This window comes from Bactrocera tryoni, chromosome 3, assembly GCF_016617805.1.
Source record: "Bactrocera tryoni isolate S06 chromosome 3, CSIRO_BtryS06_freeze2, whole genome shotgun sequence".
Taxonomy (NCBI): Eukaryota; Metazoa; Arthropoda; class Insecta; order Diptera; family Tephritidae; genus Bactrocera; species Bactrocera tryoni.
This window is the reverse complement of record NC_052501.1, coordinates 39,957,572-39,981,703: the sequence shown is the minus strand read 5'-3', so window position 1 is coordinate 39,981,703 and position 24,132 is coordinate 39,957,572. Positions and strand designations below refer to the sequence as shown.

General features: G+C 36.8%; 1 protein-coding gene across 4 annotated transcripts in view; it reads right to left on the bottom strand.

Annotated features, from left to right (window-relative positions):
• Positions 1-5,956: 5,956 nt before the first annotated feature.
• The window catches only part of LOC120772153 (MAGUK p55 subfamily member 7), a 35,482-nt gene continuing 17,306 nt past the window's right edge, over positions 5,957-24,132 (bottom strand). The window contains exons 2-12 of one of the 4 annotated variants that reach the window (XM_040100584.1): positions 14,815-14,893; positions 14,363-14,544; positions 14,177-14,272; positions 13,959-14,090; positions 11,385-11,414; positions 8,512-8,679; positions 8,266-8,448; positions 8,065-8,203; positions 7,475-7,768; positions 7,064-7,407; positions 5,957-6,270 (exon numbers count right to left, since the gene is read on the bottom strand). In XM_040100584.1, the coding sequence (XP_039956518.1) occupies positions 6,094-6,270; positions 7,064-7,407; positions 7,475-7,768; positions 8,065-8,203; positions 8,266-8,448; positions 8,512-8,679; positions 11,385-11,414; positions 13,959-14,090; positions 14,177-14,272; positions 14,363-14,544; positions 14,815-14,857 (1,788 nt within the window). In that variant the 5' untranslated portion in view covers positions 14,858-14,893 and the 3' untranslated portion in view covers positions 5,957-6,093. The remainder of the gene's footprint in view (positions 6,271-7,063; positions 7,408-7,474; positions 7,769-8,064; positions 8,204-8,265; positions 8,449-8,511; positions 8,680-11,384; positions 11,415-13,958; positions 14,091-14,176; positions 14,273-14,362; positions 14,545-14,814; positions 14,894-24,132) is intronic. The other 3 variants (XM_040100586.1, XM_040100585.1, XM_040100588.1) reach the window with 3 other exon arrangements.

Below are 24,132 nucleotides of genomic sequence, written 5' to 3'. Positions count from 1 at the left end.
GTCGAAAACCTTAAATTGAAAGAACAAAATATAGCTTTTGCAAGAATTAAAGCCGCTAGTCTTTCGCAAGCGACTTCGCTTCGCTCTATGATGTCTTGGAAAGTGCTAAGAAGATCCGACGTTTTGCAGCAAAACTTTTTTTCAGTGATTTTCTGGTTGAATGGGTATGTAAAAAAGCAAAATTGGTGCTTGAGACGAAGAGCGGCCTGCAGAAATTCAAGAGTTGCCATTTCATCTACAAATAAAACGGTTTGGTGTGGTTTGTGGGCCAGTAGAATCATCGGTCCATGTTTCTTCAAAAATGATGCCGGTAAGAATGTAGCCTGAAATTGAAGCTCGTGATCTCGGCGACATTTGGTTTCGACAAGACGGCGCCACTTCCCACACATCGCATCGATAAATGGATTTTTTGAGAGAACATTTCGGTGAGAAGATAATTTCAAGTTTTGGCTGATCGATTGGAAACCAAGATCGTGTGTTAGTACACCGTTAGACTGTTTCCTTGGATATATGTAAGGTCTAAAGTCTAAACGAACAATCTCGCCTCAATTCGGGGTTTGAAGCAAAGCATCACGTGCGTCATTCGCCAGTTACCAGTCGAAATGCTTGAACGAGTCATCGAAAATTGGACTCAACGGATGGACCATCTGAGCCGCGCCAACAGTTGAAAGAGATAATCTTTAAATAAATGGCAAAGGATGTTGGATGATAACAAACATTCCCATTGAATTTGAAGATACTGTGTTTTTTCTTTAAAAAAGTATGGAACCTCGAAATGGATCATCCTTTCCAGTAATGTAAAACAAATTCATTAATTTTTGCGATTACTTCGTGAGAAGTAGAGCTTATAGCTTAAGCATAGAGCCGATAACGTTAAATGTGTTTGGGAGTTTGCCATCTAAGTACATATACATACGAGGTGTGTTCAAAAAGTATCGCGACAGTTTGCTGACAGTTTTCTTCGATTGCAGTGGCGTGGTGCATCATGAGTTCTTGCCACAGGGAAGAACGGTCAATAAGGAATATTACCTGCAAGTTATGCGCAATTTGCGCGAAGCAATCCGCCGGAAACGCCCGGATTTGTGGAAGAACAAAAATTGGCTTTTGCACCACGATAACGCCCCTGCTCACACATCGTTGCTTGTGCGCGACTTTTTGGCCAAAAACAACACACTAATGATGCCGCAGCCACCGTATTCCCCAGATATGCCCCCCTGTGACTTTTTCTTGTTCCCTAAACTGAAGAGGCCCATGAAAGGACGACTTACGCTTCTCTTGAAGAGATAAAGACGGCATCGAAGGAGGAGCTGAAGAAGATAAAAAAAAATGATTTTTTGAAGTGCTTCGAAGGGATGGGGATTACTTTGAAGGGGACCAAATAGATATTCATGAATAAATAAATAATTTTTGAAAAAACATCGTACATTGAAGAAAATTGTTAATTTAGTTGATGTCGAAAGTTTGACATTTTGAATACTTCTGGAAAGTTACTTTGCTTTAACTCTTTTCTTTATCGCAAATTGTGGCCATAGAACGAAAGTTTCGAAAACTTACACGAAAATAATTCAAATTGCTTTCATTAACCAAATTCGACTTATGTAGAGTATGGTTCTTTAACATATTGCCACAGAAATGCATTAAAGTATGTATGTATGTGTTTATTTTTGTTTGAGTGGTGAACATACAGTTGTCATGTTTTGTCTGCAATTTTTTAACATTTTGTTGTTTTGTTTTTATTGTTTAATAAATTTTTTATTTCAACATTTTCATATTGATAACATTTCATTATATTATAATATAAGAATATGCATTTTCAATTTTAATTACAATAGATAATAATAAGGATTATTTGTTTATAATTTCGCGCTTATATACACTGTAAATATATATATTTGTTATTACACTTTGGACAATCTGCTGTTTTTATATAATTATACATATGAAATAAATAGTCACATTCTTATAGTTTAGTACTTTTATTATTGCATTTGTTCGAATAGAGTTTGGTAACATATCTTAAATTTTTGGAAACTCTATTTTTAATTTTCATTATTCCTTTCATTATTATCGCTTGTTTTATTTTTGTTCTCAGTAAATTGGTAAATTTTTTTAATGGATGTGACCTTAAAAAAAAACTGGACAATTTTATGTAACTATCTGCCACAAAAGAGACAAGCAAACTGCTTTAAAACCTTAAATAACTTTTAAATAAAAAATATAAAATACAATTTAGAATTTTAGGATTGAGGTTTTAAATATGAAAGTGAAAGCCTGATTGGTTTCAAAACCACTCAATTGATGAGTCTTGGATCTATGCTTAGGACCCGGAAATAGGTGATCAATCGACCGAATGTCATGACAAAGCAGGCCGAAAATCAAGATTATCTCGACTGTTTTCTTTGATTATCGAGGCGTGGTACACTCGGAATTTCAAACTCAAGTGCCATTTCTGACTCGCGGCTATCCTCTGCTGGTGACAAAGGAAAAGTGAGTATTATGCATAGTTTGCGCGAGGCTATTCGTAAAAAGAGGCCGAAATATGGCCTGCCAATTCTTGGTTTTTGCACCAAGATTATGCACTGTCCCATATTACATTGATTCTACGAGAGGTTTTCGATAAATTTTTAACCAATATCGTGCCGCATTCATTGTATTCGCCATATTTAGCTCCGTGTGGCTTCAGCGAACTGAAACGACCGCTCCTAGGGAACCGCTTTGAGTCAATTGAAGACATGAAACGTGAATCGCTATGCGCATTGAAGGCTTTTCTCGAAATCGATTGTTTCGAGGATTTAAAAAAACGTTGGCACAAGTATATTGTGGCCAAAGGGGATTACTTTGATGGAGACGACATAGATTTTGCTCATTGTAGTAACTTTAGATGAACACCAGTAGATTTTAAATATTTTTAGTATGTAACGTTAAGTTTGATACTACTGCCCTCAATATTTTTTATTATTATTATTAACAGATACTTATGTGTGCTTTAGAACCAAAATCTCAAATTCAACATATTTTTTGTGAATAATATGAAAAATCTTGAGATGCAATTTCGAATTGACTTTCGGCGAAAGTCACGCGCTTTTAGACGTGCGGTTTTCAATGAGACATTGCTTGTTTCGTAATTGATATTTTTGACAGCTGTTATTTGATTTACACTCAGTTTGTATTGCCATTTCGTAATGACAAGACTTCCTCCGGTTCGCGCGACACGTCGCACGCTGTGTTCGAAATACGATCGAGATAGTCGCCCAGCAGAGTCGATAATTCCACATTTATTCTATTAATAGATATTGCGCACCCTAAGAGGCGGTGAGGACCGAAAAGGCTTTTCCTGCTGTGGACCGAACGAGTTCATCCGCCATCAAACGGGTACATTCGGTTGATCGGGCGAAAACGAGTTGCCACTCATCCCGATTTTCACAAAAAAATTTTGTTCAACGACCGAGCTGACTTTTGGTTGAATAAGTACGTTACAAAAAAAAAATGGTTGCATTTTGAGGGATATAATCCAAAAGCTATTGTTGGGAACTCGTCACATCCGCAAATAGTCTATGTATGGTATTCCATAGACAGGGAACCATTTCTTTAAAAGGGCTTCGTGTACAAACAACTTTTATTTGATTCGGTTGAGCGTGAAGCACCCATGCAGTCGACTGATCTTTACTTTCGGGCGCATACGCGTAAATTTTCATCATCTCTCACAATTTCATTGACGTGTTTCGAAGCACAGCTATCGTATTTTTCCATTCGCAACACCAGCGATAAACATTAGGAATTGACGGAACTTCATCGCCAAATGCTGATATAAGTTCATCGGTGCTCTTTTGCTGAGTTAATCCCCGTCGGAAGTTATAAAAAAATCGATCAAAAATGTTCCCGGTTTAATTCTATTATATTTTTTGGTCGAGATGCAGATTTCAAGTTACTGTAAGCTTCACAAATAGCGGTCATATGTCAAAACGTTCTGAGTATGTATAACAACAAAAATGTTAAGCTTTACGATAAAGTTGTGAGTTGTCAGACTGTAACACTAGGGTTCCCAACCGAAGGAAACCTTCCTAAATACCACTGAATTATTTTGTGGGGTTATGTGAAGTCGATTATCTACGCAGATAAGACCGAGTCGATTGACACCTGAGATTAGATTAATAAATGATGATTGCACCGCGACCTAAGGTCTATTGTGCCCTCATTACCGTGTAGAGCATTATTGCTGACATACGACCATGATTGCTATAAAAAGCGGTCGAAAATAGGGCGGTCGCTTATCCGAAATCATTTTTCAAACATAATGGCAAACCCTTGTTTTTATAATAGAGCTGAATTCTTGGCTATAACAGTAAAGTATGTAGATGCATTTTATTTATTCTTGAAAAATTTTTTATTGGTTTAGACACCGCTTACGCGCTATCCGATTTTACAATAACGCGCCAGTCGTTCCTAAAAACATCTTTTATAATAAAAGTTTACAACGAAGATTTTGCATCCCAACGCGATACAACCATTTATTATAACCCGAATGCGATGTTTCGAAATTACATCTGCAAGCACCAGAATTAACGTATGGTAATAATAAATGTCAAAATATCTCTCAAAGAAGAGGTTTTAAACCCATTTTTGAGATATACATACATATTTTAAACTGAACCAATTTTTTATAAAATTTTCGAAAAATTTATCTTAAATTTTTAAAATTTAAAATGACAATAAATTTAAGATAATTATTTCTTTTAATAACAAATTTTCCAAATATTAGCAGATAAAAATACATAAACAATTATTATAATAAGTATGTGGAAAGGGTTTTGAAAATTGTGAATGCTGGAAAGGTCGTCTGTATTCAGGCAAGCATTTAAGGGTTAAAATAACGGCTTAGGACATAGACATACAATATGAATAGCATAACTTGAAAATTGATAATTTTTGCTTTTAATATATTTTTTCAAAATTACAGCGATAGCATTACTTAAATTCCTGGAGAGAGTGCTAAATATAATCTTTTTAGATATTAAAAATGTATTAATTGTTTAGGCAGTTTCAAAGTATAGCTAATATAAATTATATATTTACTATATGTATTTGCATTTCAGCAGTGAAGAAAAAGATTTTAACTAACAAATATTCGTTTGACAGCAAATATTATGACATTAAAGACATTTGCTGCTTAGAAATGTTATTTACTTGCGCTAGTTGAGTTTCAAAGTAGAAAAAGCGAACTAAAATTATAACAAAATTTAAGGAAAATATTTCTGATTAAAATTTTATAGTTTTTTATGCATTTGTAATACAATTTATTTAATATAATAATTTATTTAATATAATATATATATTTTTGCAAAACAGAATTATTTTACTTACATTTTTATATTTAGAATTTCATTAACTACATTGACGAAAATTCAGCGATAACTTCAAAATCGGTAGTATTTTTTTGTAGGATGTTTGCACAATGTTTTGTTCTTTAATTTAATTACTTTACATACACATGATTTTTGATGCAGTTGGCAACACTGAAATTATGTTTTAATTGTGTACAGACACGGAGAAGTTGATTTTTTTTCTAAATATTGTACATTAGTAATTTCAGTTTGGAATATACAGTTTTTTTTGTGTGGAGTTTATGTATGTACATATGTATATACATACATATATTTATATAAGTATGAGTTACGCATATTCTACATTCTTTATTGCATTCATCAGCTACTTACATTTCTTTGAAGGGGTTCTTGGAAACATCCCACGCCAACTTGAAATCTTTACTTCCGCTTTTGTTTCATACATTTTTGTTTATGCTTAAAAAATTCAAAATATTCGGAAACTATTCAAAAATGTTTTTTTTTCTACATATATTTTGGTGTTTTTATGTCAAATTCATTAAACGGTTTTTACTTTTTGCTTTAATAATTAAAATTAGGTATTTATTGCATGTGTATGTATGTATGCATGTATGCATGTATTATTGTATATGTATGTATGTGTATATTATATTTGTGTTATTGGTTATTGGCATTTGTTTTTAGCATATTCATCAGCAGTGTTTGTCTTTTTCTGGTTGTTCCTTCTGTTTCCACGGCCAGTTTAGCCATTTTATTGCACCCAGGCGGCGGGCGCCCACAACGGCTCATTCTCCAAACGTTGCACTACATTCATCAGCTGTTCGAAAGCCGTTAGCAGATCGTCGTTCACGATGACTTCGTCGAAGAAGTGACCATAAAGGAAATCGATGCGTTCGGCTGATTTAAGCATGTCGTTGAATTCTTCGTCCTAAATGGTAAAATGGTCTTTAGCTTTAGTTAAAAATATTTGATTTTCGTTTTGTTCTCATTCAAAGCTTAACATTTTGTTTGCTACCTTAACTGTTTGAGGAGGTTTGTAACTTAGCTAAGCTTTGGCAAAAGCTTTGTTCGGCATTCAGTGGTTGCCAACCTATTTAGTTTTAAATTCCAAAATAATGGCGGAGACTCATCTACAGCTAACATAACATATTTTTGTTGTTGTAAAAAATTTAAAAACCGAAAAAATAAAAAAAAAACGTAGCAGGTTGCAACAAATTGGCAAAAAAAAATATTGAATGAAAAATAATTGACTAGTGACTTGGAAAGAGACAAGGAGTGGTTAAACTGTTTAGCGTTAAAAACGGCTTGTCTCGATTTCCGGGAGGACAAATAAAAAAATGTTTGCGGCATATTTGTAGGTAATTAATACTTTTACTTAATAAAGAGTTAGTTTGCTTAATGTTTCAATTAATGAAATCTTATTAAAGTTTTTTCATCGCAGAAATGAATTGTGGGCATTATAATTGAGAAAAAAGCTTTTGGCAGTTTCTTAGAACTCGGATCTGGTGCGGTGCTACTGTGCTGTTCTATCCAACTTATTATTTTGACATGAATTTATTTTAAAGAAAGCTTTCTAGGAGATCTCTACACTAACTTAGGTATAATACTTGTATAATAGATAAATTTCTCAGCAAATAACTGTACTACAATTAAACTATAAGAAATACTCCTATCTGTTTTCACCTAATATTTAATCTCCCACTTTTCTCCGTTATACTTACCGTAAAACCACGAGCATTACTCTCGTCGAAAGTGGACTTGGCTCGCGACTCCGTGCGTGATTTTTTCAAAACATCAAATTCTGGTGGCTTTATATGGATTATAAACGGTTTCGTTTGTACCGTGCGCAGCGCTTTAATCGCTTGATAATGTGGACTGAGCACGCAAACACAGCCGGCATTCACAATGGATTTGACACTCTCGCCGGAAGTGCCATACAAATGACCCTTATATTCACCATGTTCGATAAATTTGCCAGCAGCGATATCGGCCTCCATTTTGTCACGTGCCACAAATATGTATTCGCGTCCTGCGACCTCGCCGGTGCGTATTGGACGTGTGGTGTCTGTTGAAATATAGAAGACATAAATAATTTTGTAAATCTCAAACGATTTCAGTTAGTAATGTCTTACATGGCACTGGACTGCGAAACTTTTCGGGGTCGCGCGCTACCAGGCGACGCCTCAGCTCATTGCGACCCACGCCTGGTGCGCCGATCAGCACAACTGGACGGTAGACGCCCGGACGTGGATATAATTTGGCAACCTCTTCATAGGTGGCGATCATTTCACGATCAAAGTCATCGTTCTCTGTCAAATCGTACATAATCTTTTTAGTTTTGGGCTGACGGCATGAGGAAGTGCTACTGCTAGAATGCAATATGGGTGTACCAGGCGGGGTGGTGCATATGGAAGCGCAAGAGCCCTCTGATGGCGGTTATTTGAAGTTGATGCGTTAGATTTTAGTTTTTCGATTTTTTGGTCGAAAGGAATTTAGTGGTCAAATTGTTTGTGGATAATGATGATGCGAACGTTGATGATGAAAATGGCGGTAAGTTGTGCACCCACATACACAAACACACAAAAGATCATGCAAAGTGAATATTATTGAAAAAAAGTTTTGGAATTCACGAGTTATTTAGTTTAGTAAAGAGTGATTTTTTGTTAGAACATTTAAATAAATAAATTGTTGTAGGTATGTGCAATGCATAAAGCTAACTCACTCTTTGAATCGGCATCATTCGTCTCCATTTGCGAACGTTCGTGGATAATGCGCCGCTCTTGCAGCGCACGACTGGGTATCAGCCCAGCGCGGGCAGTGCGTTCCGACTCCTTACGTGCCTGCCACCAATAGGCGTCGTCCTGCAGTGAGAGAAAAGTTTGTTTTTGATACAGTACAAATACCATCGTATATTTGTTCTTACCTGTGATACAATATGCAAAATATCGCCTCGTTGAAATGCCAGTCCCGCCTCTTTGCAGGGTATGTAGGGATCTGTTTCGGGATTGTAGTCGAAATGCGCACGTACACGCACCTTGGACTCACGCTGGCCGCCCTTGCCATCCGATGGCACCAATTTGAAGGTGATCGTGCCCTCAGAGTTTTGCTGCACAAAAGAAATAATTTGAAATCTAATTCGTTCCGTCATATGTCGGTCTTCGCAACTCACCAAAATACTTAGCACATCTCCGGGCGTTTTCCCCTCCACATTTATGCCGTTCACCTCGATCACCTCATCGCCCACATGTATCAGTCCGGAGCGATCGGCGGCGCCGCCGTGCATAATGCGCGCTATAATTATCTTTCCAGTCTCCTCGTCCGTTTTTATCGTTGCGCCCTAAAATTTAATTGCATGCTAAGTAAATTGGTCTGGCGTATGCGCTTAGGATTTGAAAATGCTTTCGAAAATATTTGCAACACGAAAACTAGCAATTCACCGTGGTGTAAACAAATTAGGTAAGTGTAAATTTTCAAAATACTTAACGCACATAAATTACGACATCGAAAGATGTAAATGTACTCGTGTGTTTGAAATAAATTTTTTTTTCGGGTAGTGGATGTGGGTGGGTATATATGTACATCTGGCCTCGGGTGTAATTGCTAATGGTGTTCTTATTGGTTTATGGGGCAATAATAATAAATGTAATAAATTTAAGTGGATAAAGTAATTGTTGTAATTAAATATGTAAAATTAACGATTTGGGTTCAGAGCCAAGATGTAGATGAGATGCAGCACATGCAGTCTGAAGGCGGAAGTGCAGTGGAACCTTGAACAATTTAGGTTCATAACAGTTATATATCAGGTCGCTTCTCGAGACTGAACCATTAAAATTGAAGTTCCTGGTTTCTACTAAGACCTAACCTGCAACTCAATTTATAAATTTCACTGCTGTCGGATAATTGGTTCGGCGAATAACAATTCAAAGGCTTTGCTAAATTCCGTACAAACTAGATGAAAGCCAAAGAGGTAGTTTCTGCCAAAAATATAGAACAAATCCATAAAATACAAGTAATTTTGTTTGATTGTAAAATTTAGTCATCTAATATAGCCGATATTTTAAAGAAGCCAAGAAAAGTATTGCCCAAAAAGGGTTGCCGTATGAGCTCACAATGAATCAAAGCATATCAAATCATTGAAAAGATGGCTAGATAAATTGGGCTTGAAATTGTTTCCGAATTTTCATATCATATTCTTTGGATACTCTTATCCTTTTTTTCTGTTCTCAAAAGAAGGGTTACTGAAAATAAATAACCGATGAGACCTACTTTGAAAGAAAGTTTAATCCTTGTTTTTTTTTAATCTACCCTGCCTGTTGTTTTTCCAATCGCCTTTTGTCGTGTCCTTAAATCTCATTTAATCGAGAAATAGCTGACTTCCAGTGACGAAGTAGCATCGAGAAATCGACCAAAGAATAGACTTTATCTGTTTTGTTTTTAGAAGATGTAAGACAAGGAAAAAGCTATAGAATTACTGGAAATGTTGCAAAGAAGTTTGAGAGTGTGTAGATAGAAAACTCATGCAGTTAAGTATAAAAAAAGCTAAATTTGGCGTCGTGAAATTAAAGAATAGTTGTATTTTCCAAGTTAATATCGATAACGTCGAGAGAATTGTGGATGAAAGGGTGTTTTTAAAAATAAAAATTATCTCCTATAGATTAGCCGAATATATTATAGATACGAATCTCGACGCCGCCCACATTAGGTTTGCCACGATGGCTGTAACATTCAAAAGGAAAAGTCACAGACCTCATAAAATAATTACATAAATGTTCAGTATGTCGAGCTGATTCGATTTAGTCATATCTGCCTGTGTGTACGCGAAGGAGTCCCTCAGTTTTTGTGGAACCTATCTGAAATTTCGCGCATCTTTCTTTCTCCCAAAGAACTTGCTCATTTGGAATCGCCGACATCGGACCACAATAACTTATATTTGCCTAACAAACAGACCGATCCAACTCAAGTCCTAGTAAGGAAAACTTTTTTATTTGATTTAATTAATCCCCCAAATTCGGCACAGATAACCTAGACATCGCTGCAATCTCCAAGCATCTTGTTCAAATCTGACTACTGCACAACGAACGAAATGACCAATGTGGCACGGTTTAATTCAACTGTTCGAATTTGGAATGTGATAATAAAATACTCATTCCATAACCCCACATGGGATTCCGAAGCAACCGGCGTAGACGTCAATTTCATACGAAGGTTTAGAGTAATCGCAAACTTTGCTCTGTGAATATTTTTAAGCGAAACTGTAGATGTTTTCGTTAGCATATATGTGTGGTTCTGCATGCCTCCATTTCACCATAATATTTTGATTATTGAAGGATGTAGCAGGTTAACTGAAAAGTCCCGCTGGTGAGTTGATAGGACTGTCCTTAATTACTTTACAAAATATGAGCGCGATCTGACGCGATCTTTACAGCAGCTGCTTAAGTCGGTAGACCTCAGTAGTGCGATTTTTACAATGGATAAAAATATCGAACAAAGAATTTGTCATCATAAATTGTAAATTACTGTAAAAAAATAAAATGTTTCTATAAAATCAAAACAAAAAATTATTAATTACTTCATCCACTGTGCACTGTAGTACAAAGCTGACATTTAACTGATCAGTTCAAATCAAGACAAGACAAGGGGTTTCATAACCTTTTATGCCATAAGCAATACACCTGTTGGACGTATTATAGTTTCGGTGCAACCGAAGTTAACGTGCTTATATGTATATAAATCTTCGTACTAACAAAATTGAAACAAAGTTATTTGCTAAATTCGGTTCCATGTGACATTTTCACACTCCAAAACTCGAATATCCTTTTTCTTTTGAATGCATGTTTTTGACGGCGGTGCACCTACGACTCGGATGTATGTATGTTCATATGTATGTATGGTATGTGTGTTTCGAATAGTTTATAATAATAGTTTAAAATACAGCAAAAGTTAGCGGGAACAGACATCGATATATGTACATATAGTATGTGTATGCAGGAGTTTTAAATTACATAAAGTACACATTACTTGTTCTTAAAGACAATTACTTACAACAATCGGTTCCGCACTTTGTGCTCCTGACTGTGGTTTGGAGTGAGAGAGAATGTGTGTGAAATACACGAAGTACAAATTTCGATAAAAAATCACATATTTTTGTTTTTGCATTTTTTACAATACACAAAAGTAGTATATATTTAAACTTTTTGATGAACGTTTCAACATTAGCAATATACTGAGAGTGAGCATACTTTTTGGAAAAAAATATTTGCGAATACACATAGATTTGTACAAGAAAAGGCGATGATGAGAAGTGTTCGGGTTTTTACAAGTGTAACTGTTGATTATACTCAAATGTGGGTATATGACTGAAGAAATAGTTTTGTTGTTCTCTTAAAGTTGTTTTGTAAATAATGGTAGAAGACACCATAAAAATTGTTTTTGTTTTTGTGAGGTGAAAGCAGTGCTGAAATTTATAGTAGTAATAAAAGAAGAGCTAAGAAATGAATACCTTTTTTTTTTAATTCGTCAAATACTTTAAAGTAGTAATAAAAGAAGAGCTAAGGAATGAATACCTATTTTTTTTTAATTCTTCAAATACTTCTTATTTAAGAATATGTTGTATTACTGAGAGTACAAGTAATTTTTAAATGTTTTAGATTGAAAGCTTCTGCAGCTAAATTGTGAAGGGTATGCGAGGACTTCGATAGTTCATGGATCGACTTTACCCATTTTCGGCCCCAAATATGAACATACTTATTCCGGAACATAGTTTACAAATTCTGTAAATTTAAAGGGCGATCTATTTCGAGGCTCCCTACTTTTTTAAAGGAAAAACACAAAAACTTCAAATCTAATGGGGAATGTTTATTATCATTGGAAAGAACATTCTTTGCCATTTATTATTTGAAGATTATCTCTTTTAAATGTTGGCCGCAACTACATCTCAGATGGTCCATCCGTGAAGTCCAATTTTCGATGACTCGTTCGAGGGTAAAGAAAGACACTGGTAAAGAAAGACACGGGTGATGTTTTGCTCCAAGGCCTGCATCGAAGCGGGATTGTCAGCATAGACTTTAGATTTTACATATCCCCACAGGTAAAAGTCTAACTGTGTGATATCACACGATCTTAGATGACCTATCGACCGGCTCAAACGTGAAATTATCTGCTAATCGAAGTGTTCTCTCAATAAATCCACTGATTGGTGCGATGTGTCGGATGTGACGCGGTTTTGTTGAAACCAAATGGCGCCGAGATCACGAGCTTCTATTTTAGCCATCAAATAGTCGGTTATTACAGCGCGATAACGGTCGATATTGACGGTTACGTTCTCACCGGTATCATTTTTGAAGAAATATGAAGAGCAAACCACACCAAATCGTTTTTTTTTGGATGAAATGGCAGCTCTTCAGCTTGCTATTCGCCCCAAATGTGGAAATTTTTATTGTTTACATATCCATTGAGCCAGAAATGGGTCTAGTCGCTGAATGAAATTTGGCTCGAAAACGTCGATTTTTCTTAAAAATTTTCAAGAGCCCATAGAACGATGCTATGTTGATTGGTTGACTTTCTATGGTTTTCGTGTGCACTTTCTGCTACGGCTGTTACATTTTCTTCACTGCGTGCTGGACATGGTCTATTCGGCCCAATAATGAATGCTGGGTCTCAAAATGGCTGATGGTGTTGCGAATAGTACGCTCTGTAGGGCTATTATATTGACCAGAAGTTGAGCGAAGCGTCGAAATACATTCTTTACTAAAGGTGAATTTTCGTAATAAAGTTGAATGAATCAAGCCTAAGTCTTTCCATTGTAAAATGCCAAAGAATACTGAACAAAACTAATGTGACAGCTTGGCACAACTCACCCTTGATCTGTCAAAAAAAGGCTATTGAGAAAAGTACATCTACTTGGATAACCCGTTATAATAGTTTAATGTCTTATGCTGTTTGAGCCGAATCTCAATAAAAAATAATTATGTGTAATTTTGAATATTCCAAAGGATTCCTTTTACGCCCAAAATTGAAAAGGGTCCGATATTAGAACCTATGAGAGAGTGAGTTAAATGAGTGATAACTCCCAATCCTCCCAAATTATTTGTAAAGCATATCATCAAAACAGTTTTGAAATAATTTAAAAATTACTTGTACGCTTTCTCGACTCTTTCGTAGACCAATAAAATTGCTTTTAGTGTATGGCGTTGAACCGATCCAAATAAACTGAGTAATTTATGCAGTTAAAATAAATAAAGATTGTGTTAACAAATACAAATAGCACTAACAATAACAAAAGCGATGAACAAAGAAAGCAGAGAGAAGCTTCGCGATATCCTAAACTGCGAGAGTGTAGAAATGTAGATATAAGAGTTGAGTGAGGTTATGTGTTTGCCGGTGAGTATTGTGTGGGAGCATTGATGCCACAGGCCGTTGCCTTCATGAAATGTCGATAAAATTGTCGATGATATTGGTAAACGAATGCATTGCTGAAGAAACTATGTTAATTTCGTTTATTGTTTGAAATCTTTGGTGGCTTGTGATGAAGCGATGCGGGTGAAATGATTTAACAGCAAATTTCAGTTTTTTTATATAAAATTTTTTCAATAATAGCAGGTTGAGCGGCTCACTTACCAACGGTTCGTTGCTCTTCACCAGTTGGACGATTTTAATTGTTTCCTCATCCTCATCCATTTCGATGGGTACTTCCGGCAGATGCGGATAGAAGTCCTTCTGCGCAATGGCATCGTGTGCATATAAAAGGCTCTAGAAACAACAAAAACATACACACATACAAACATATGTGATATCATGCAAGCTGTGCTGCATAAAATGAAGCTGGCAGAACTCACTTGTAAATGCGGTTCTTGCAACAAATGAAAGGCCTCTTTGCATTCCTCGTTCAGGTGGCAGCGTTGCGATAACTGCTCCAGCACTTCGTACAGTATCTGCAGCAGAAGCATTTCGTGAATTTGAATTTTTTCTTTATCTATATACATAAGTATGTGTGTGCGCTAGTTATTGGGCGATAATTTTACCTGTCCGGAAGTGGAGAGTACTGGCGCCAGTCGATCGTCTCGACCCACTTTGGCCACTTTCGTGTGTACATTGACAAGCGCATTGAGCTCCTTTGATTCGAGCAAGGCTTTAAGGAAGTCGATTTCCTGGTCATTGGAGAGATTTTCCGCCTCCTTCAGTGATGTTATGAGTTTCGATAGTGCTGCAGTCAGTTTTAGCGTGGAAGAGAAGAAAAACATGTTATGACACTAAGCAACCAGAAAGGAGCAGGGGTTGTGCAGTGTGCAAAGAGGGTGGAAAAAGTTAGCGGAACTTTCCGTGCTTGCATAACATTTTTGCAGTGTGATACTTGTGATTAAAATATTTTTATCGTTCTTAGTTAATCACAAATAAAGGATATATGGGAAAAGCGGATTTGAGAATACAATAATCTAAAATAAACTAAAAGATATCTCGAATATTTCGTACTTACCGGGGTCCCAATTTGTATCTGTAGCCATAACTTCAGCTGTCATCCTCTTAGTTCAGCAAGCGATTTTTTCTGACATGCACTGAAAGAAATCGGAAAGAGGTTACACTGTTTTCTGTTATTGACTTAATATTTATAAATTCTTTCTATGAGTCTGAAGCATTGTTTTAGAGAACTGAGCCTGTGAACTTGAATACTTTGGCTCCCAAACAAGTTTAAGCGATATTCGAGTCTAAATATTCAAAAAAAAAACGAATTTTTTTACATTTGGATAGCATAATTAATAGATAATATCTTCTCAAAAACCTTTTCCATAATTGGAATAATTTAAAAATTGAAGCTATTTTAGTATGGTGGCAACTCCGTTACTGTAGTCAGAACGAATTCTTAGTTAGAGACGCGTTTAGAATTGAGTTCTTCAAACAAATAACTGTGAATCTGAAAGTAAGTGAATAATTTCAAAGTAAAATATAATTCTTGTAAATCGTTTCGTATTTGTGGTCAAATATGCCGCGTGGAATAAACCTTTCGAAGTTTGAACTGGGACGAGCACTAGGTTTGTGTGACCGTGGTATGGAAATAATAGAAATTTGCACAATACTAAACCGTAATAGAAATGCAATTAGTAAAAAAACTCTTCAAAGGATGGAAGAACAAAGAGGTAGGGGCCAATGGATTGCCGGCCGAGCTATTCAAATACGGCGGCGAAGAATTGACAAAATTAATGCATCACCTTTCAAGTTATGGTCGGAACGTAAGTGTGCTTTAAAACAATCCAAAAAATGTGGACCCCACAATCTTCGCCAATTACCGTGGGATACGCCTCCTTAATATCGCACGTAAGGTTTTATCGTGCGTAGTGTATGAAAGACTGAAGCCTACTGTCAGAATCGGGAGGGACCTTTCCGAACCGTTCGATACGATCGATCGTATGATTTCTTCAACCAGCTCAAAGAAACAGTCATCGCATTCGCCACTTGGCTCGCATGTCATCGTTGAAGTAATTTCAAAGTAAAGACTTCTCCCGACGAACAAAGACCAGGGCCCGGCTGCACATGGCAAATAACGAAAAGAAGAAACGACTGACTCACTGTCGTTAACTTCTACGGCAGTAAAGAAGAAGAATATGGGTATAAGAGATATTGGCACCATACACAGAACCTTCTGCGCACTTGTCTCCGTTTAATACATGGCGGAGGTTCTATAATGGTATGGGCTGATTTTTGTTATGAAGAAAAAACTTCAATATGCTACGTATCAACAAAAATGCATGCACTAATGTATTTAGACTGGCTCGATAGTGAATTGACAGATTTTAGTAATCACTTGGCGCCAGGTTCGAATAATAAGTTGGATGTATCGAAGCTCCCGGAACTTATGGCGATTTATTATCGATTTGTTTGGCCAGTTGTTGACCTGATAGAACGTATTTCCTTTCCTATTAGCCAAAGCTGATCGTTTCTGGGCGACTGCTTGGTTGAATTATTGGTAGTATACCTCTGAATTAAGAGTTTGGACGTAAGTTAACAGCTCGCAGTATATTTTTTTCCGCCAATCACACCAAAAACCATAGGGTTATTATAAGCCAAGTATTCACAAAACTATCTGTTTTTTATGCTATTTATTGGGAAATCATAGATTTTATTTCGCTAGACCTTATATATTGTTTTTTTTACATATATACTATATATATATATATATTTAGTATATATTAAAAATAAAAATATTGTTTGTGGAAATTCAATTTCAAGAATTTTTAAAGTGCCATAAGCAAATGGAATTATTTACGAGCTTTAAACAGCTGATTAAACGACATAAATTTGAGGCTTTTTTTAATCGATACTTTTTATGTACAAGTATTTATAACTCTTTACTAACCATATCCAAAACTATACACATAAAACTGTATATATTTCACTTCAAGTCAATTTTTCATACGCCGCAGTAGTAGAGTACATAACATATATACTCCTCTACCCATATTGTAAATATCTATGACCTCAACAAGATTAATTTCCAAGTCCAAACACATGCAGTGTCCTTATCAATTTGGTAGAATTTTTCAAGGTTTTGCGTGCACGTAAATGAACGGCAACTCCCCCATTTTCCACATTTTTGCGCCTCAAGCTCTTTCGCATCGATTGGCAATGAATAGTAAATCTCCGCAGCATGTTCAAAAATGCAATAAAAAGTTCGTGGAAATAATTGCCAATTATTTATAAAATGTTGCTCCAGTTAAACACATTAATTAAAAGCCACAAATTGTAGTCGAGCGATTCATTCAAACCTTTCATAATATGTATATTTGATTTCCACGTTCCCCCACATCAAATTCTTAGCGATGGTGACCATATTGGATGAGTGGGAGTGTTTGCTTAGTTGTGTGTATTTGCTGTGGGGAATTCGACTCTTTGGCGCCCAAAATCACAGCATGGAAAATCATGTAGAGCGCCACAATTCGGCAATCACAAATCACAAGTAAGTCTATAAGCATACTCAACCAACCGTATATAGACGTATACAGTGGATGCCAAAACTAAAACACGAAACTTATCATTCAACTATGAAACGGAAAAACAGAAAAAATAGATTTTACGGCATCTTTTAAAAGTATTACTCTTGAGCGGTGATTTTGCAGCGGTTCACCAACGGCATGTTTTCTTACCAAAAATATCGGAGAAAAGAAACTGACATATTGTGTGGGATAAAATATCGTATATGGTAGTTGGCTATACTCGCATGTAGTATTGGCAGTCTTTGATTCGATTAAATCATACATTGGGTCTCAATAAGAGCACTACAAAAGTTATATACAACAGAAACCGTTTGGGATATAAATGAAATTCTTTACTCCTGTGAAAGTACATTCGGTGCCATTATGTATGGAACTCGATTTCTTTTGCATCGCCTCCACGGGCACGCGTGCAGAAGTCCTGACGCTGAACTCAATTTTCGACTTTTATTTTTCAAGTATAAATAGGCCAGCACTGCTGCAATTTCACGGAGCCACAGGCCACACAGCGAATAAGACAATTGACTTATTGAAAACCAAGTTTCGTCCGATTTATTCGGTTATTATTAAGCGGTTGCGATTCCCATTGACAGTGATGTGCCGGTCTTGATCATCACCGAAGAACCACCGCACCAAACCGTAATTTTTTCGGGATGCAATGGTAACACATGGAGTACGTGTGGTTTGCTTCCAGACCAATAACGCATATTTTTCTTATTCATAAAGCCATTCAGCCAGAAATCAGTCTCATCGCTGAAGATGAATATTCCATGAAAATCCAGATCATTTTCAAGTTGTTGTTGGATGTAGGCCAATATCTTCTCGCAATTTCGGTAGTAAATTTTGGTAATTTCGACTAGTTGTTGGATCGCATATATAAATAAAATATAAATATCTTTTGACGATGAAATGGAAAGCCTTACTGAAGAGAAATGTCAAAAGAGCGGCTGTATTGTTGTATTGTTTGTTCGATTCGCTACTCTCCAACGTTCGGCCAATCGAAGACAGCTAATACTTATTACTTTACCCCTTTGACATAAGTTCGTTCATTCAAGTTCGTGTTTCAATTTGGGCGCATACTGTATATACACATACATATGAATACATATTCGAGTGTTTATGTCGAAAAGTGGCAATCAGCGAATGAAGTGAAATGTGAATTCTCGATTACATTGCTGTGTATAGAATGATGGATGTATTTGAAACGTGGCAAAAAAATCAATGATTCGGCCTATTGATTAGAGTTTAGCGTGTTCACGATGAAAGCACGTGGCCTTTGATGAAAGTGGTGAAAGTTAAGAACGCGGAAGTGAGTGTATAAAAAGGACGCTTTATTATGAATAAAATATGGAATTGGTATATAAAAAATGTATATAATATTTGAAAGAGGCAACATACACACGAATATTATTACCAAAAATTTTCAATCTTGATTATTTGTATCATTATTTATTTTTATAAAACATATGTTTATGGTGGAAACTCAGATAAAATCAAAAAATTCAAGCTTCACTTAAGGTGTCTTATTATCTTCTCCACATTCTGGCGTATAAATACTTGTGACGAAAAACGAAGTACAAAAGGCGACAAAAAATTAAAACATAATGTTACATCAAATATGCTTATGAATATGACGTCAACTCCAAAAATGAGCTGAAACCGTAAAATTTGCTGAAGACACTGAAGGTCAACCCAATCATGGCTGATATACGTAAGAAGTTTATGAAAAATTGAATTAAGCATTGGTGTGCTTGAATTGGTTCAAACAAATATAAATATTTATATTAAAATACATTTCGTGTTTTTTTTTTGTTAGTCCGGGTCAAATTTGATCAGATGTATTTTGTGCGCATCCACGATTTTATGAGTCGAATATTCATTGCATTGGCAAAGATAATAACGAAGGAAGAGTAAAAGTGTGGTAAAATAATTTCCCTGTCCGCCACGGCAAAATACCTAGGGGTTGAAATCGATACCAAATTGAATTGGAATATTAACATAAAAACCCAAATAAATAAAGCGTGTATAGCCTATTGAACCAGCCAAAGAAAACTTAGCAGGAATTGCGGCCTTAAACCCTAGATTAATTTCGGCGTCGCCTTCTACTGCGTGATGGCTTTAAGTTTACTGGTCAACTCCACTTGTCAATAAATAGGGTCATCATTTTTCAAGAGCGTACAGCTGCTGGCGTATGCCGATGATATTGATATCATCGGCCTCAACACCCGCGTCGTTAGGTCTGGTTTCTCCAGGCTGGACAAGGAAGCAAAGCAGATGGGTCTGGCAGTGAACCAGGGCAAAACGAAATATCTCCTGTCATCAAACAAACAGTCGTCGCGCTCGCGACTTGGCTCTCACGTCACTGTTGACAGTCATAACTATGAAGATGTAGACAATTTCGGTCATTTAGGAACCAGTATACACACCACCAACAATGTCAGCCTGGAAATCCAACGCAGGTTAACTCTTGCCAACAGGTGCTACTTTGGACTGAGTAGGCAATTGAGAAGTAAAGTCCTCTCTCGACAAACAAAAACCAAACTTTATAAGTCACCCATAATTCCCGTCCTGCTATTTGGTGTAGAGGCTTGGAGGATGACAACAACTGATGAGACGACGTTGCGAGTTTTCGAGAGAAAAGCTCTGCGAAAGATTTATGGTCCTTTGCGCATTAGCCACGGCGAATATCGCATTCGATGGAACGATTAACTGTATGAGATATATCAGCGAATTAAAAGACAGCGGCTAGGTCATGTTGTCATGTTGTCCGAATGGACGAAAACACTCCAACTCTGAAAGTATTCGACGCAGTACCCGCCAGGGGAAGCAGAGGAAGAGGAAGACAACCACTGCATTGGAAGGACCAGGTGGAGAAGGACCTGGTTTCGCTTGGAATATCCAAATGGCGCCACGAAGCGAAAGGAAGAAACGACTGGCGCGCTGTTGTTAACTTGGCTATAATCGCGTAAGCGGTGCCTACGCCAATAAAGAAAAAGAAGAAAGATGTATACGGCCATCATTTGACCATTCTAAATTATGGAGCACTGGTTGGGTGGCCAGCATTAAAGAAACCGTATAATATCAGGAAATTAAATGGAATACAAAGATGCAAGTGCACGGTTCACTGGAACTATTAAACCATGTCCAACCGAGGCGCTTAATGTGTTCCTGCATCAACTGTTCATAGACGTGTTTACACGGAAAATTGCAGCAAGCTCTGCTATCAAAGTAAGGAATTAAGAGTTTGGAACCTGAAATATTATAGACAAAGCGCCATTCTGAACTAGCTAAATATAAGAAAATCATTCTATATTCTCCCAATGTTAGATTTCAGTAATCATTTTCGGGTAAGCTTATGGAGAAGAGGTTTATTAGAGAAGGAGAATACTAGCTTTGTCTATACCGACGGTTCAAAATAGATTGCGGTTTAGGGGCGAGGGTTTACTCCTATGATCGTGAGACCTCTCTTTTTATCCGCTTACCAAATTTAGCCAACATCTTCCAAACGAAAGTATTAATACCTGTGTTGTCCCACGGAAAGTTATAATACGAGTATAATAGAAGCCAGGCGGCATTGATGGCGTTGTCGAAGTCACAGAATAATTGCAGCGTAGTCTTCAACTGCATGAACGCTTTAAGCTCACTGGTTTCCACTTCCTCTGTGAATGTCCGCCCGACATAAAATACTTAGAACCGCTCAGGCACCAAACTTTGAATGCCCACAAAAAGCTGGATATATTTAAGTGGTTCAAAGCGTCAAATGGTTTGAGCGCAACAATGAAACGGGATAGCCAAATTATAAAGTCCTACGATAGTGTTTCAACCAGCGCTAGTTAAGCCCATGATGGCACGATTCCATGCCTACCTAAGTAATTACGATGTCTCATAATAATATTATAAAAACGATTCCGTAGAAGGTCTAAAGGTCTGTTCGTCCGTTATTGAATAAAGAAGTAGATATGTTTGTACATTGTATTGTCGAACAATGTGAGGCTATTCAGAAATAAATAACAAAATCAGTTCGATGCACTGGAAAGAAGAAAATAAGAGGACAAAAACCAAAGATGAGTAAAGTAGTGGATTATGATCTAAATTCAGCAAATCAATTATCATTTCCTCTTGATGGAGTCATTTAAATATAATATTTTAAAGTTAAATAAATCTTAAGAAGAATTAGAACAAACAGAAGAATTTCATAATAAATACGCCGTTTTGTTTTAAATTGTCAAATTAGTTTGCTGCCTTTCAGTCTACTATGTCGGAATCAGCCAGGATATGCCACACAAAATTTGCATGTACTGACATAATTCCAAAGAAGCACATACAAACGTACATGTTTCGAACTAATGTTCAAATACTGAAGTTTACATGGGCAGCAACTGCACCAAGCCTTAAATACATACATACATACGTATTATTTGTGTGCATTAAAACAAAATGAATGAGCAGTTTTTGGAGTGAATCCAAACAAAAGCCACTGGACTAAATGCGCATGAACTCATAACTCAAAATACACACAGCCATATTTACATAACGTGTTGAAGTATGAGCGCAAGCAACAGCTAAAACAATGCTGGAACTCAGTAGAATGGGCGAACAAGGCAAAAAACGTGCTTATTACATACTTACAGAATAGCGCATGTTTCCGAATAACAAAAACTATGTAAGGAAGAGGCTAATACGGGTGCAAACGGAACGACCAGATTTTCAACATACGCCTAATTTTGAAAGAGACCCGTGAAAGGAAGATCGACACACAACACCTCTTCGTCGATTTCAAAGCTGCTTTTGCCAGCACCAAAAAGAACTGCTTTTATGACAATTTGTCTGAACTTTGTTTCCCAGAAAACCTAATACGGCTGCGTAAGCTGACGTTGAGCAATACCAAAAGCTCTGCCAGGATCGAGAAGCACTTCGCCGAGTTGATCGATACCGAACGAGGTTTCAGACAAGGATACTCCCAGGTTTCTCCAGGTTGGACAAATAAGCGAAGCAAATTGGTCTAGTAGTGATCGAGGGCATGACGAAATACCTCCTGCCATCAAACATACAGCCATTGCACTCGCGACTTGGCTCTCACGTCACTGTTGACAGTCATAGCTTCGAAGTCGTCTATAGCATTAACACCAACAACAACGTCAGCCTTAAGACACAATGCAGAATGACTCTTGCCAACAGGTGCTACTTCGTACTAAGGAGGCAATTGAGAAGTAAACTCCTCTCTCGACGAACAAAGACCAAATTCTACTTGTACAAGCCACTAATCATCCCCGACAACATCTGATAAGTCGGCGTTAAGAGTTTCCGAGAGAACGGTTCTACAGAGGATTATGGTCATTGGCAACCGTGAATACCGCAGTCGATTAAGATACAGCGGCTACGCTGTCTAGGTCTTGTCGTCTGATTAGGTGAAAAAACTCCAGCTTTCAGAGTATTTGACACAGTACCCGCCGGGGGAAGCAAATGAAGAGGAAGACCTCTACTCTGTTAGAAAGACCAGGTGGAGAAGGATCTGTCTACACTTAGAATCTCCAATTACCGCCAAACAGCGAAAAGGGAGAAACGACTGGCGCGATGTTGTAAACTCGGCTATAACCTCGTAAGAGGTGTCTACGACAATAAAGAAGAAGACATATAGTAATTTTCGTTATGTTAACAAATCTTACTATATAACTTATACTTACTTAGTGCTGAATATGACACTTTGGTCTTAATTTCATATCCCTAATATCATTAATTCCGATCTTCTGGTTGACGTCTTGAAGATCAAATCAATATATCCAATTTAGCCTCTTCGGTTAAGTTTATGTCAGATATATGTACCTCGTTTGAGGATGATTTTGATATAATTTTCGTTGAATAATGAATTTTTAATTCTCTCGCAACATTTTTCGTATGAAGTTTTGTCAACACCTAAAAGTTTTGATCCGAGCATATAAAATGTTTGGTTACACAAGAATTTATCCATTCATTGCTTTCTAGTTAATGCTTCAATGGTTACAGAATTGTAATATGTTTAATAATTTTGAATTCGAAAAATTAATTCTATTTGCAATAATCTCACTACATTCTAATAAGATTTTATAGGTATTCTGATAACTTAAAGGAACTCCATAACTATCTCGATTAATCCATGATACTTGAAACAACCATTTGGTGAACCAAACCGTTATATTTGTGCAATATTACTGCCCTCGGATGTAAAGAAAATCGGCTCAGCAACTCACCAACATTTGAAATGTAGCTCCGGCGAGCTCAAACGACGAGGTAGAAACACACCGAAAGGATGCACGAGCGGTGACAAACAATAGCTGGAAAAGAGGCAGAGTTGCAGTGGCAGCTAGTTCGCATTGTTTATCGGTGCAGCAGTCGCAACTATATATTTTTGTGTTGTTGTTGTTCACTTTGTTCTTATTGCAGCTGGTTGTTTGCTTGCAACGCGATGTGCTATTGTTTTTGCAAAACGACAAGTGCAAGGATTCACCACTACTAAGTATTATATGTATGTATGTGCGAGCTAACAGCCGTTATGAGCGCACGAATGAGTTATTCAAGAGGTGCACTACTATGCACGTGATATAAGTATATGTATGTATGTACGAGTATATAAAGCTTTTGCAAGCGGTGGCAAATGGGTGTAGGGGTGCGTTGGTGTGACGGTGAAATTGTATTATGCTTATGCTGTGTAATTTGAAAAGAAAACACAAAAGTGTTGCGCTTTGTGGGCTTATGGTCGAAAGAGTGTTGCCTGTGATGCGCGGGGGGGCTTCGCAGTTTTTACATAGCAAGAAGTCGCAACGGCAAAATGG